Consider the following 15,530-nt stretch of genomic DNA (forward strand, 5'->3'; position numbering starts at 1 on the left):
GATTGATCGTCTTGAAATAGATATATATCGATGCAGATTTTCATGGTAAACACTGAAATCAGATGCGGACAAAAATTTTATTCACTTTGCGCAAATTAGCAATATTTTATAGGTTTTTTAGTGCTAAGATGCGGACGATGCTACATCTTAGCCTCCAAATTAAATTTCGAAAAATATAAACAAATTAAAAGATATGGTCTTGCTGTGACTAGGAAAATCACATGGGGACAAAATGATTTTGATAATTACGCGATTTACACGTATTTTATCCTATATTTCCATTTCAGAAGCCTTGAGATATATCCTCTGCAACCCAATTATCTTCCTCAATAGGAAAGCTTTTATATGAATGTCTATAAAGCAAAATCCGTATATTTTAATGGGAGATTTAAGCAAAATTAAGGAAGTATTCCTATAGATTTTTCCAAAATTTTATACTACATAATGAATGTGAAAAAATATTTTTTCAAAGAAAAAATATTTTTTTTGTTTGTTTTTTTTTTAATGAAAATTTGTGATTTTTTTTGGCTGTAACATGGAAACTATAATACCAATTTGTATGATTTTAGTCTCATTTGATTCGCCGTGAAATTTTGCTTCCATACGATTTTTTTCCGTAATTTTATAGCGGGTAAATGGACCTTTATGGGTGACGTAGGGGATGGAAGATACCAAGCAACGGCCCTGACCGGTTTTAACATGGCAAAGCCCAGGATTTATCTTGGTCCCTGTTTCATCTCAAGTGGACACTGACCTCCCCGTGGTGTTACCTGAGGAACTGCCTTTAACACCCGTTAAAGTTAGTGAGCTAACATGTGCCGCGCCTTCACCCATAAGAACGTTAAAAACTTGGGTTTGGGCGTCGGGTTAGTAACCCTCCCCTAGAAAAAACAGCCTACTATGAAAAAACGAAAGAAAAGAAAAACAAACCCCTCTAGAGTTGACGAACCCCGCAAACGTTTTAAGGACCATGATCTGCGAATCTGCACCTGGAATGTTCGCACTCTTTATAGAGAAGGTGCAGTCTTCGCATTGGCAGACGTACTTGAAAAGTACAAGACCGATATTACTGCCATACAGGAAATACGATGGATTGGGAAAGGCGTCACAACGACACCTAAAGGTGACGCACTGTATTATAGCTGCCATGACGTAAAGCATGAGTTTGGTTGCGGATTCGTAGTTAGTCGGAGACTAAAACATCTGGTATCCAGCTTCACCCCAGTGAATGAAAGACTTGCTGCAATTCGAATAAAAGCTAAATTCTACAACATCAGCTTTATTTGCGCTCATGCTCCCACTGAAGAAAAGGACGAACAGACCAAAGATATATTTTACGAGCGCTTAGAAGAAACATATGACCGTTGCCCTGCCCATTACATTAAAATCATTCTAGGCGATTTTAATGCCAAAATTGGAAAGGAGAATATCTTTGGCCCAACAGTCGGGAAATTCAGTCTCCACAGTGAAACATCTGACAATGGTATGAGGCTGATAGACTTTGCAGCTGCAAAAAACATGGTAGTTAGCAGTACCAGATTTAATCATCTCGATATTCATAAGGGCACCTGGCTGTCTCCAGATCAGAAAACAAGAAACCAAATTGATCATGTTGTGATAGATGGAAGACATTCATCGAGCGTGTTGGATGTACGATCGTTCCGAGGCGCAAACATTGATTCGGACCACTACCTTGTTGCAGCAAAGGTACGCACCCGCTTAAACGTAGCAAACAAAGTACGAACAGACACAGCACGACAGTTAGACATCGGCAAGCTGCAATCACAACAGATAGCCACAGCATATTCCACTCAACTAGCCCAATTGCTTAATCAAAGCACTCCTTATCCCGATAACATATCAGCGCAATGGCAAAGCATTGCCCACTCCATGCAAACAACCACAAAATCCATACTTGGATACCAGAGACCTCCACCAAGAAATCCATGGTATGATGAGGAGTGTCGTGCTGCCACCGAAGAGAAAAATGCGGCATATAAGGCTACTTTACAATCCGTAGCAACGCGTAGCGCACGAGAGAGATACAGGGAGAAAAGGAGAGAGGAGAAACGTCTTCTCCGCAGGAAAAAGAGAGAGATGGAAAAGCGGGAGTGTGAAAAAATCGAGATTTACAGGAGCCAGAATGAAGTCCGAAAATTCTACCAAAGAGTCAAGCATCAAACTGATGGCTTTGGTACAGGCACATCCTCCTGTAGAGACCAGCAAGGTAATTTGGTAACTGATACAGATAGTGTACTCAGGATATGGAAAGAACATTTTTCAAATCTGTTGGTATCCTATAGCAGCGAAGACGACGAAGATACCACAGTCCCAATCCCAGAAGATAGTATTGAATGTATACCGCCCAGCCAAGATGAGGTAAAGACAGCAATAAATCGGCTGAAGAATAATAAGGCAGCAGGGGCCGATGGCTTACCAGCCGAGCTGTTCAAAACCGGAGGCGACACACTGATAAGGTGTATTCATCAGCTAGTTAGCACCATCGGGCAGGAAGAACGAGTACCCGACGATTGGAACCTGAGTATCCTGTGCCCCGTCCACATGAAGGGAGATAAGACTGTATGCTCTAACTATAGGGGCATAAGTCTACTCCCTATTGCCTACAAGATCGTGTCAGGGATATTGTGCGAACGACTAAAGCCTATGGTCAACGAGATAATTGGACCATACCAATGTGGCTTTAGACCTGGCAAGTCCACCATTGACCAGATATTTACCCTGCGGCAAATCCTAGAGAAGACCCAAGAGATGCAGATCGACACATATCACCTTTTTGTCGATTATAAAGCAGCATTCGACAGTCCCCTCCGATCAAAGGTATTCCATGCAATGTCTGAATTTGGTATCCCCGCAAAGATCATCCGGCTTTGTAAGATGACTCTAACTGATACTAGGTCCTCAGTTAAAATTGGAAAGAACCTCTCCGAAGAATTTAGTACCAAAAGAGGTTTCAGACAAGGAGACAGCCTTTCGTGTGACCTATTCAACATTTTACTGGAAAAGGTAATACGAGATGCAAATGTCAAAAGAAATGGCACAATTTACACCAATAGCCACATGTTACTTGCCTATGCTGATGACATAGACATCATGGGACGATCAGTAAAGGAAGTAACTGATACCTTTAGGAAGGTCGAAGCAGAATCTGCGAAAGTGGGTCTGGCGGTAAACGGCGAAAAGACCAAATTTAAGGTGTCGACGCGCAAAGGGTCCATAGAGCTCGGACTAACTGTGGAAGTTGGTACTTACGAGTACAATTTTGGGGTAGTTAAAGACTTCGTCTACCTCGGCACTGCCATAAACACAACAAACAACATCAGTTGTGAAATAAGAAGAAGAATTGTATTGGCCAACAGATGCTACTATGGTCTAAGTAAGCAATTTAAGAACAAAGCCACATCTCGCTGATACTATCCGTGCTAATGTATGGCTCCGAAGCATGGGTACTTGCGCAAGCAGACAAGGCAGTGCTTGGTCTGTTTGAGAGGAAAATTCTTCGAAAGATCCACGGGCCGATTTGCGTTAACGGTGAATATCGACGTCGTATGAACCACGAGCTATATAAGCTATACAAAGACATGAATATAGTTAAACGTATCGAGATGCAACGATTGCGTTGGCTAGGCCATATCATAAGAATGAGCGATGATGAACCCGCTAGACAGGCGTATGAATACATGCCACATGGCGGTGCACGCAGAATCGGAGGCCTAAGCTTCGATGGAGCATACAAGTCAAGCGAAAAACAGAGAGGAATGGAGATCTTTTTTTAGTTCGGTCTATGCAACAAATGTTCTGTAATGGGCCAACTAATTAAGAAAGTAAGTTCTGTTGGACATTATTTAATTTTAACTGTTTATTTTCCACGGGTTCTTAGACTGTAGTGTTAGTGTTTGAGGGGAATATATCTCTAAATCAGGACTGTCTTTTTTTGCAACGAGTGTATTATGCGGATGCTTATAGCGTTGTTGTCGAAATTTTCTAAATCCAGCATTGGCTAAATGTTCTCTTGGAGTAGGTGTTGTTTTTTTTTCGAATCGCACTTAACTCGTTCTTTGTACAAATTGTTTTCTTTAATATTTTTTTTTCTGACCGCACATTGTTGCCGATATGATTTGAAAAGCCACAAACACGCAAATCCAAACTTTTTTTGTTTTGTATTTGGCTTTGTGTTTTTGTTCCTAAATTGCGATAAGCAATTTACCGCAAATGTTATCCATCGCCATGTTGTACCTTTAAACAAAAGTTAAATTATCAAAATGCGTTTCAAATAAATTTTAGTTGAAATTAAGAAATTGTTGGATACGTTCCATTGCGGCCTGCGAAAGTCAAAAAAATGTTTTTGCGCGTTTTTATATTATTACTAATTATAAAGTTCGTCCAATCTCAAGAAACCTTATGTCCAGAAAATGATATCGAATGTGAAAATGCCTTGGCGGAAAACAAAATTTGTGATCCCTCGCAATGTTCGGATTATATGGAATGTGGCGATCAAAATAAATGTCAATGTAAAACTGGATTCCATGAATATTTCACCATGAACAGTAATCTCCTTGAATGTGTTTTTTATTTGCCCGAGGAATGTAAAGACCATACCGAATGTGGTCCCCATGCCACATGCATTGAGGATAGCAACAAATGCGATTGCCATGAAGGATTTTCAATTGCAACAATTGACAATGAAGATATTGAAATTTGTATAAGACATAATGAAACAGAAGTGGACTTAAAATGTCCCATAAATTCCCAGGCGTGTTCTGGTAAATGTTGCAGTTTTAAGGCGCAGTGTTCAGAGGAGGAAGAATGTGTTTGCCCCCATGGAATGGCTGCCATATTTGATCGAAAAAACCTCATCTGGGATTGTGAACCTGAAAAAGCAAATCAAACACAATGCCCACAAGAATGTGGTCCACACAGTGAGTGTATGGAAGGTGAATGTAAATGCCTCGAAGGTTATGCAAACGAAACCATTGATGGTAAAAAAATTTGCAAAGAAAAAATAGTCTGTGATAAAGGTTTCAAAAAATGTTCTGGAAATTGTTGTTCTCAACGTGCCAATTGTGTCCAGGGCCGATGTCTGTGTTCTGTGGATGGTTCCGAGGAAATAATAAATCCCAACACCAGCTTAACGCAATGTCCAAAAGTCGATACAACAACCAATTCATATAACTTTCTGGATGATTTATTCGATTTTGATAATTTATGCCAAAATTCGAAGAGTAAATGTTCGAAAACTTGTTGCACTAAAAACGCCTACTGCAATCAGGCGGGTGAATGTGTTTGTATTTCGAACAAATTTATTAAAAAATATACAAAACTTACAAAGGCCATGTACTGTGAAGAACCACCCTATACATATGAACGCTTAGTTTATTTCAGTCTGGGAGGTGTTTGCACCCTCTTAGCTTTTTTGTACTTATGTGCGAAATGTTGTTTGTTTTGTAAGAATGGAAAGTAAATAAAAAAAAAAATTTAACAAAATTTGTGATTTTATTTCAATTCACTGAAGATCGCCGATAAATAAATCCACGTCCTAGAAAAAAATATTTTCAATAAATCCACGTAATGGAAAAAATATATATAAATCCACGGTTCCTAAAAATATTTTCAATAAAACCACGTCTTCACAAAAATATTTCCAATAAATCCAAGTCTTGAAAAAAAATATTTTCAACAAATCCACGTCTTGCAAACAATATTCTCAAATTATTTTCACGGCTTCTAAAAAATAATTTCAATAAATCCACGGCTTCTAAAAAATATTTTCAATAAATCCATGGCTTCTAAAAAATATTTTCAATAAATCCATGGCTTCTAAAAAATATTTTCAATAAAAAAACGGCTTCGAAAAAAGATTTTCAATAAATCCACGGCTTCTAGAAAATATTTTCAATGAAACCATGGCTTCTAGAAAATATTTTCAATGAATCCATGGCTTCTAAAAAAGTTTTTCAATAAATCCACGGCTTCTAAAAAATATTTTCAATAAATCCACTGCGTCTAAAAAGATGTTCAATAAAAAATTTTCAATAAATTTAAAAAATATTTTCAATAAATCCACGGCTTATATAAAATATTTTCAATAAATCCACGGTTTACAAAAAAAAATTTCAATAAATCCACTGCTTCTAAAAAATATTTTCAATAAATAAACGGCTTCTAAAAATATTTTCAATAAATCCACGGCGTCTAAAAAGATGTTCAATAAAAAAAAATGTCAATAAATCCACGGCTTCTAAAAATATTTTCAATAAATCAAAGGCTTCTAAAAACTATTTTCAATAAATCCACGGCTTATAAAAAATATTTTGAATAAATCCACGGCTTCTAAAAAATACTTTCAATAAATCCACGTCTTGGAAAAAATATTTTCAATAAATCCACGTCTTGGAAAAAATATTTTCAATAAATCCACGTCTTGGAGAAAATATTTTCAATAAATCCACGTCTTGGAAAAATTATTTTCAATAAATCCAAGTCTTGGAAAAAATATTTTCAATAAATCCACATCTTGGAAAAAATATTTTCAATAAATATTAATTAAAAATTAAATTTTCAATAAATAAATCCAAATCTTGGAAAAATTATTTTTAATAAATCCTCGTCTGGGAAATATATTTTCGATGAAACCTCGTCTTGAAAAAAATATTTTAAATAAATCCACGACTTTGAAAAAATATTTTTAATAAATTCACGCCTTGGAAATAAATAAATCCACGGCTTCTAAAAAAATATTTTCAATAAATCCACGGCTTCTAAAAAATATTTTCAATATAACCACGGCTTCTAAAAGATATTTTCAATAAATCCACTGCTTCTAAAAAATATTTTCAATAAATCCACGGCTTCTAAAAAATATTTTCAATAAATCCACGGCTTCTAAAAAATATTATCAATAAATCCACGTCTTTTAAAAAAATATTTTCAATAAATCCACGTCTTTTAAAAAATATTTTCAATAAATCCACGGTTTCTAAAAAATATTTTCAATAAATCCACGGATTCTAAAAAACATTTGCTTCTAAAAAATATGTTCAATAAATCCACGGCTTCTAAAAAATATTTTCAATAAATCAAAGGCTTCTAAAAAATATTTTCAGTAAATCCACGGCTTCTAAAAAATATTTTCAATAAATCCACGCCTTCTAAAAAATATTTTCAATAAATCCACGGCTTCTAAAAAATATTTTGAATAAATCCACGGCTTCTAAAAAATATTTTGAATAAATCCACGGCTTCTAAAAAATATTTTGAATAAATCCACGGCTTCTAAAAAATATTTTCAATAAATCCACGGCTTCTAAAAAATATTTTCAATAAATCGACGTCTTAAAAAAATATTTTCAATAAAATCAAGGCTTGGAAAAAATATTTTCAGTAAATCAACCCACATCTGGAAAAAAATATTTTCAGTAAATCAACCCACATCTGGGAAAAAATATTTTCTATAAATCCACGTTTTGGAAAAAATATTTTCAATAAATCCATGTCTTGGAAAAATATTTTCAATATATCCAGGACTTCGAAAAAATATTTTCCATAAATCCCCGTCTTGATAAATCTACGTCTTGGAAAAAATATTTTCAATAACTCCACGTCTTTGAAAAAATATTTTCAAAATATTTTCGAGGATTTAGTCTTGCAAAAATATTTTCAATAAATCCACGGTTTCAAAAGACATTATCAAGAAACCCACGTATTGGAAATATATTTTCAATAAGTCCACGGCTTCTAAAAAATATTTTCAATAAATCCACGGCCTCTAAAAAATATTTTCAATAAATCTACGTCTGGGAAAAATATTTTCAATAAATCCACGGCTTCTAAAAAATATTTTAAATAAATCCACGTCTTGGAAAAAGTATTTTCAATAAATCCACGTTTTGGAAAAAGTATTTTCAATAAATCCAAATCTTGGAAAAATTATTTTTAATAAATCCACGTTTTGGAAAAAGTATTTTCAATAAATCCAAATCTTGGAAAAATTATTTTTAATAAATACTCGTCTTGGAAAATATATTTTCGATGAACCCTCGTCTTGAAAAAAATATTTTCAATAAATCCACGCCTTTGAAAAAATATTTTTAATAAATCCACGCCTTGGAAAAAATATTTGCTATAAATCCACGTCTTATTACAAAATATTTTCAATAAATCCACGCCTTGGAAAAAATATTTTCTATAAATCCACGTCTTGGAAAAAAATATTTTCTATAAATCCAAGTCTTGGAAAAATATTTTCAATAAACCTATGTATTAAAACAAATATTTTCTATAAATCCAAGTCTTGGAAAAATAGTTTCAATAAACCTATGTATTAAAACAAATATTTTCAATAAATCCACGTCTTGGAAAAAATATTTTCAATAAATCCACGTCTTGGAAAAAATATTTTCAATAAATCCACGTCTTGGAAAAAATATTTTCAATAAATCCACGTCTTGGAAAAAATATTTTCAATAAAGCCACGTCTTGGAAAAAATATTTTCTATAAATCCACGTCTTGGAAAAAATATTTTCAATAAATCCACGTCTTGGAAAAAATATTTTCAATAAATCCACGTCTTGGAAAAAATATTTTCAATAAAGCCACGTCTTGGAAAAAACATTTTCAATAAATCCACGTCTTACCAAAAATATTTTTAATATCCCCGTCTTGGAAAAAATATTTTCAATAAATCCACATCTTGGAAAAAATATTTTCAATAAATCCAATCTTGAAAAAAATATTTTCAATGAATCCACGTCTTGGACAAAATATTTTCAATACATCCACGTCTTACAAAAAAAAAGGTTTGGAAAAAATATTTTCAATAATCCCACCCACATCTTGAATAAAATATTTTTTAAAAAATCCACGTCTTGGAAAAAAATTCAATAAATTCACGTCTTGGAAAAAATAGTTTCAATAAATTCACGTCTTAGAAAAAATAGTTTCAATAAATCCACGACTTGGAGAAAATATGTTCAATAAATTCACGTCTTGGAAAATATAGTTTCAATAAATCCAACTCTTGGAAAAAATAGTTTCAATAAATCCACGTTTGGAAAAAATATTTTCAATAAATTCACGTCTTGGAAAAAATATTTTCAAAAAATCCACGTCTTGGAAAAAATATTTTCAATAAATTCACGTCTTGGAAAAAATATTTGCAAAAAATCCACGTCTTGGAAAAAATATTTTCAATAAATCAAAAATTTTATATAAATCCACGTCTTGAAAAAATTTGTTTCAATAAATCCACGTCTTGGAAAAAAATCTTTTCAATAAATCCTCGTCTTGGAAAAAATATTTTCAATAAATCCTCGTCTTGGAAAAAAATATTTTGAATAAGTCCACGTCTTGGAAAAAAATATTTTGAATAAGTCCACGTCTTGGAAAAAATAATTTCAATAAATCAAATATTTTCAATAAATCCACCCACACCTTGTATAAAATATTTTCAATAAATCCTCGTCTTGGAAAAATATTTTCAATAAATCCACGTCTTGGAAAAAAATATTTTCAATAAATCCACGTCTTGGAAAAATATTTTCAATCCACCCACACCTTGTATAAAATCTTTTCAATAAATCCTCGTCTTGGAAAAAATATTTTCAATAAAGCCACGTCTTGGAAAAAATATTTTCTATAAATCCACGTCTTGGAAAAAATATTTTCAATAAATCCACGTCTTGGAAAAAATATTTTCAATAAATCCACGTCTTGGAAAAAATATTTTCAATAAAGCCACGTCTTGGAAAAAACATTTTCAATAAATCCACGTCCTACCAAAAATATTTTTAATATCCCCGTCTTGGAAAAAATATTTTCAATAAATCCACATCTTGGAAAAAATATTTTCAATAAATCCAATCTTGAAAAAAATATTTTCAATGAATCCACGTCTTGGACAAAATATTTTCAATACATCCACGTCTTACAAAAAAAAAGGTTTGGAAAAAATATTTTCAATAATCCCACCCACACCTTGAATAAAATATTTTTTAAAAAATCCACGTCTTGGAAAAAAAATTCAATAAATTCACGTCTTGGAAAAAATAGTTTCAATAAATTCACGTCTTAGAAAAAATAGTTTCAATAAATCCACGACTTGGAGAAAATATGTTCAATAAATTCACGTCTTGGAAAATATAGTTTCAATAAATCCAACTCTTGGAAAAAATAGTTTCAATAAATCCACGTTTGGAAAAAATATTTTCAATAAATTCACGTCTTGGAAAAAATATTTTCAATAAATCAAAAATTTTATATAAATCCACGTCTTGAAAAAATTTGTTTCAATAAATCCACGTCTTGGAAAAAATATTTTCAATAAATCCACCCACACCTTGTATAAAATCTTTTCAATAAATCCTCGTCTTGGAAAAAATATTTTCAATAAATCCTCGTCTTGGAAAAAAATATTTTGAATAAGTCCACGTCTTGGAAAAAAATATTTTGAATAAGTCCACGTCTTGGAAAAAATAATTTCAATAAATCAAATATTTTCAATAAATCCACCTTGTATAAAATATTTTCAATAAATCCTCGTCTTGGAAAAATATTTTCAATAAATCCACGTCTTGGAAAAAAATATTTTCAATAAATCCACGTCTTGGAAAAATATTTTCAATCCACCCACACCTTGTATAAAATCTTTTCAATAAATCCTCGTCTTGGAAAAAATATTTTCAATAAATCCTCGTCTTGGAAAAAAATATTTTCAATAAATCCACGTCTTGGAAAAATTTTTTTCAATAAGTCCACGTCTTGGAACAAATATTTTCAATAAATCAAATATTTTCAATAAATCCACCCACACCTTGTATAAAATCTTGGAAAAAATATTTTCAATAAATCCACGTCTTGGAAAAAAATATTTTCAATAAATCCACGTCTTGGAAAAAATATTTTCAATAAATCCACGTCTTGGAAAAAATATTTTCAATAAATCAAATATTTTCAATAAATCCACCCACACCTTGTATAAAATCTTTTCAATAAATCCTCGTCTTGGAAAAAATATTTTCAATAAATCCTCGTCTTGGAAAAAAATATTTTCAATAAATCCACGTCTTGGAAAAATTTTTTTCAATAAGTCCACGTCTTGGAACAAATATTTTCAATAAATCAAATATTTTCAATAAATCCACCCACACCTTGTATAAAATCTTTTCAATAAATCCTCGTCTTGGAAAAATATTTTCAATAAATCCACGTCTTGGAAAAAAATATTTTCAATAAATCCACGTCTTAAAAAATATTTTCAACAAATCCACGTCTTAAAAAAATATTTTCAATAAATCCACGTATTGATAAAAATATTTTCAATAAAATCAATTCTTGAAAAAAATATTTTCAATAAATCCACGTCTTAAAAAAATGTTTTCAATAAAATCAATTCTTGGAAAAAATATTTTCAATAAATCCACATCTTGATAAAAATATTTTCAATAAATCCTCGTCTTGATGACAATATTTTCAATAAATCCACGTATTGGAAAAATATTCTCAATAAAATTAAGACTTGGAAAAAATATTTTCAATAAAATTAAGACTTGGAAAAAATATTTTCATTTAATCCACCCACACCTTTGGTAAAATATTTTCAATAAATCTACGTCTTAAAAAATATTTTCAATAAAATCAATTCTTGGAAAAAATATTTTCAATAAAACCTCGTCTTGATGACAATATTTTCAATAAATCCACGTATTGGAAAAATATTCTCAATAAAATTAAGACTTGGAAACAATATTTTCAATAAATCCACATCTTAAAAAAATATTTTCAATAAAATCAATTCGTGGAAAAAATATTTTTAATAAAATCAATTCTTGCAAAAAACTATATGCAATAAATCCACGTCTTGGAAAAAATATTTTCAATAAATCCACGTCTTGGAAAAAATATTTTCAATAAATCGACGTCTTGAAAAAAAAAAACATTTTCAATAAATCCACCCAAAATATTTTCAGTAAATCCACGTCTTGGAATAAATATTTTCAATAAATCCACGTCTTGGAAAAAATATTTTCAATAAATCCACGTCTTGGAAAAAATATTTTCAATAAATCCACGTCTTAAAAAATATTTTCAATATCTCCACGTCTTTGAAAAAATATTTTCAAATTATTTTCAAGGATTTCGTCTTGCAAAAAATATTCTCAATAAATCTACGTCTTGGAAAAAATGTTTTCAATAAATCCATGTCTTGGAAAAAATATTTTCAATAAATCCAGATCTTCGCAAAAACATTTTCAATAAATCCACATCTTCGAAAAAGATTCGTTTCAATAAATCCACGTCTTTGAAAAATTATTTTCAATAAATACACGTCTCAGAAAAAATATTTACCAATCCGCGTCTTCAAAAAAATATTTTCAATAAATCTATGTCTTCGAAAAAATATTTTCAATAAAATCAATTCTTGGGAAAAATATTTTCAATAAAACAATTCTTGGAAAAAATATCTTCAATAAATTCACGTCTTCGAAAAAAAATCGTTTCAATAAATCCACGTCATAGAAAAAAAATTCAATAGATACACGTCTTGGAAAAAGATTTTTAAATCCACGTCTTGGAAAAAGATTTTCAAATCCACGTCTCCAAAAAAAATATTTTCAAATCGACGTCTTGGAAAAAGATTTTCAAATCCACGTCTCCAAAAAAAAATTTTCTATAAATCCACGTCTTGGAAAAAATATTTTCAATAAAACCACATCTTGGAAAAAATATTTTCAATAAAACCACATCTTGGAAAAAATATTTTCGATAAAACCAAATCTTGGAAAAAATATTTTCAATAAAATCAATTCTTGGAAAAAATATTTTCAGTAAATCCACGTCTTGATGAAAATATTTTCCATAAATCCACGTCTTGGAAGAAATATTTTCAATAAATCCACGCCTTGGAAAAAACATTTTCAATAAATCCACGTCTTGGAAAAAACATTTTCAATAAATCCATTTCTTGAAAAAATATTTTCAATAAATCCACGTCTTGGAAAAAACATTTTGAATAAATCCACGTCTTGAAAAAACATTTTCAAAATATACGTCTCCAAAAAAATATTTTCAATAAATCCACGTCTTGGAAAAAATATTTTCAATAAAACCACGTCTTGGAAAAAACATTTTCAATAAAACCACGTCTTGGAAAACATATTTTTAATAAAACCACGCCTTTGGGAAAAAATTGTCAATAATATATTCATTTTCAGTCTGGTATTGGTCCACATATTTTTGAAAATGGCCACGAGAAAAAGAAATTTCGTAAACAACAAACTAATAATAAGGTGACCATCTTTCGCACTAAAGTTTTTCGTAGACTTTGTGCTCGTTGTTACAACACTATAGTTTTATTTTATTCATAACACATATATAAATCACACACTCAGTCAGATACAATTTCACTTAATTTTATAAAAATATACACATAAAATACACAACAATTTTTTCACTTAAAACTAAATCCACAGATCTTCAGTCTCTTTTGAAATTTTCTTCAATAACATTTCCATCAGCATCTTCATCCTCGTCATCATATTCCAAATCATTTAGTCCTTTTGCCAACTTTCGAGCCACCCTTTGCATTAGCTGTTCCAAATCCATATCCACCGTGACACATTTACGTTGTTGTACATCATAGACCTGATCACCGGGACACTGGATACGTTCACAACGCAATGGACTAAACCATGAACTGACATCTTTATAACCAGGACGACAGCCACATTCATTGTGACCCACACAATGGCTGTGCAGCGCCGCACAACCACCCGTACATATTGGACGACATTCAAGGTATTCCGTGGTATTCGGTACTATGGAACGAACATGATGATTGTGCGACTCCTCATAGCCTCGTTTACATTGACATTTTTCCGGTTCACTGCAATAACTGTTTGCCGGACATTTCACCGTACAAACCGGTTCACAGAGACCGAAGAGGATTTTACGAAACCCGGGACAACAAACACGCACCGTTTCTACGCGACTGCGATCTTCCATTTCCATGTAATATTCTAAATTATTGGTATCCAATTTGTAACGGGTCTTTGTCACGGGCGTCTGATATTTGACCGTAATATTTTTGAAGCAATGACCCGTGGTTATGGTCAGGGCTGTGTTAAATTCCAACAATTGACAGATAATGTAAAGAAGTACGGAACGTATAGCCAAGGTCCCAGTCATAGCTTGTCTATGGTTGATTTCTTCTTATGTTTGCTTCCTTAGTTCCGACAGTGAACTGTAGCTGATTTTCTTTGATTCTTTACAACAGGCCTGGCTGGTTGGCTGACATGCACAAGTGTTGTTTTTTATGAATGAACAGCCGAACAATGGGAAGAGAAAACAAATCGCTGAAATGAAAATTTCCATTATAAACATGTGCAAAGCGAGCGGTAATATACGAATCAGTTGTGAGCTAAAAGATAAAGATGTATTGAAAAATTGTTTTAGAGACTTGGTATTATAGAAAACATTTTTCTTTTTGAAGACGTGGATTTATTGAAAAAAAAATTTCGAAAACGTGGATTTATTGAAAATATTTTTTCGAAGACATGAATTTATTGAAAATACTTTTTCCAAAACGTGGATTTGTTGAAAATATTTTTTCGAAGACATGAATTTATTGAAAATACTTTTTCCAAAACGTGGATTTATTGAAAATGTGTTTCGAAGATGTGGATATATTGAAAATAAACATGGATTTATTGAACATATTTTTATTGAAAACGTGGATTTATTGAGAATATTTTGTTCGAAAACGTGGATTTATTGAAAATATTTGTTTTTTTCGAAGACGTGGAATTATTACAAAATTTTTTTCTCGAAGATGTGGATTTATTGCAAATATTTTTTCGAAAACGTAGAATTATTAAAAATATTTTTTAGAAGACGCGGTTTTATTGAAAACATATTTTTTTCCAAAACGTGGAATTATATAATATATTTTTTTCGAAATCGTGGATTTATTGCAAACATTTTTACGAAAACTTGAATTAATTGCATATATTTTTTGAAGGCGTGAATTTATTGTAAATATTTTTCGAAGACGTGGATTTAATGAAAACATTTTTTTGAAGACATAGATTTATTGAAAATATTTTTTTTTTGCAAACGTTGATTTATTGAATACTAGCAAAGTGCCCGCTACTTCGTATGCGGAAAGGATATAAAAAACAAACAAACAATATATAATATGAAAGTGGCGAACACTGAAAATTTTATTGTACTTATATCAATTTTAATCAATATTTATTGTTATTTTAGTACTGTTCGTACCGCTTTAGTTCGATTTTCAAAAAGATCAGCCGTATCTCACCCTTACATGTTAACAGCTAGACCAACATTGTACACCAGTACTCACACTAAATCCAAAAAAAGCAGATTCCAGCACTGTTCCTACACCCAATAGTACGATTTTCCAAAACTACCTCAATCCTTCACTTCACCAGTAACTTAAATTCCAAAAAACAGGATTCCAGCGCCATCGGTGCACTCAAATTGTACCATTTGGTAT

At 31.6% G+C, this 15,530-nt stretch overlaps 2 protein-coding genes across 2 annotated transcripts; one reads left to right on the top strand and one right to left on the bottom strand.

Moving 5' to 3' along the window:
- The first annotated feature begins 3,248 nt into the window (after positions 1-3,248).
- On the top strand, positions 3,249-5,542 carry LOC141393899 (uncharacterized). Its single transcript, XM_073967508.1, has 2 exons — positions 3,249-3,842; positions 4,413-5,542. Exon 2 carries the CDS (start codon positions 4,499-4,501, stop codon positions 5,477-5,479), a length of 981 nt encoding a protein of 326 aa, XP_073823609.1. The 5' UTR covers positions 3,249-3,842; positions 4,413-4,498; the 3' UTR covers positions 5,480-5,542.
- A 7,800-nt stretch (positions 5,543-13,342) lies between these two features.
- On the bottom strand, positions 13,343-14,339 carry NimC3 (Nimrod C3). Its single transcript, XM_073967512.1, has one exon. It carries the CDS (start codon positions 14,198-14,200, stop codon positions 13,490-13,492), a length of 711 nt encoding a protein of 236 aa, XP_073823613.1. The 5' UTR covers positions 14,201-14,339; the 3' UTR covers positions 13,343-13,489.
- Between the last annotated feature and the right edge of the window lie 1,191 nt (positions 14,340-15,530).

This window comes from Musca autumnalis, unplaced genomic scaffold (assembly GCF_047663935.1).
Source record: "Musca autumnalis isolate F117 unplaced genomic scaffold, ASM4766393v1 scaffold_2, whole genome shotgun sequence".
Lineage (NCBI taxonomy): Eukaryota > Metazoa > Arthropoda > Insecta > Diptera > Muscidae > Musca > Musca autumnalis.

Coding starts and splice junctions, on each gene's coding strand:
- LOC141393899 (XM_073967508.1), top strand. CDS start 4,499: ATGGAATGTGGCGATCAAAATAAATGTCAATGTAAAACTGGATTCCAT.
- NimC3 (XM_073967512.1), bottom strand. CDS start 14,200: ATGACTGGGACCTTGGCTATACGTTCCGTACTTCTTTACATTATCTGT.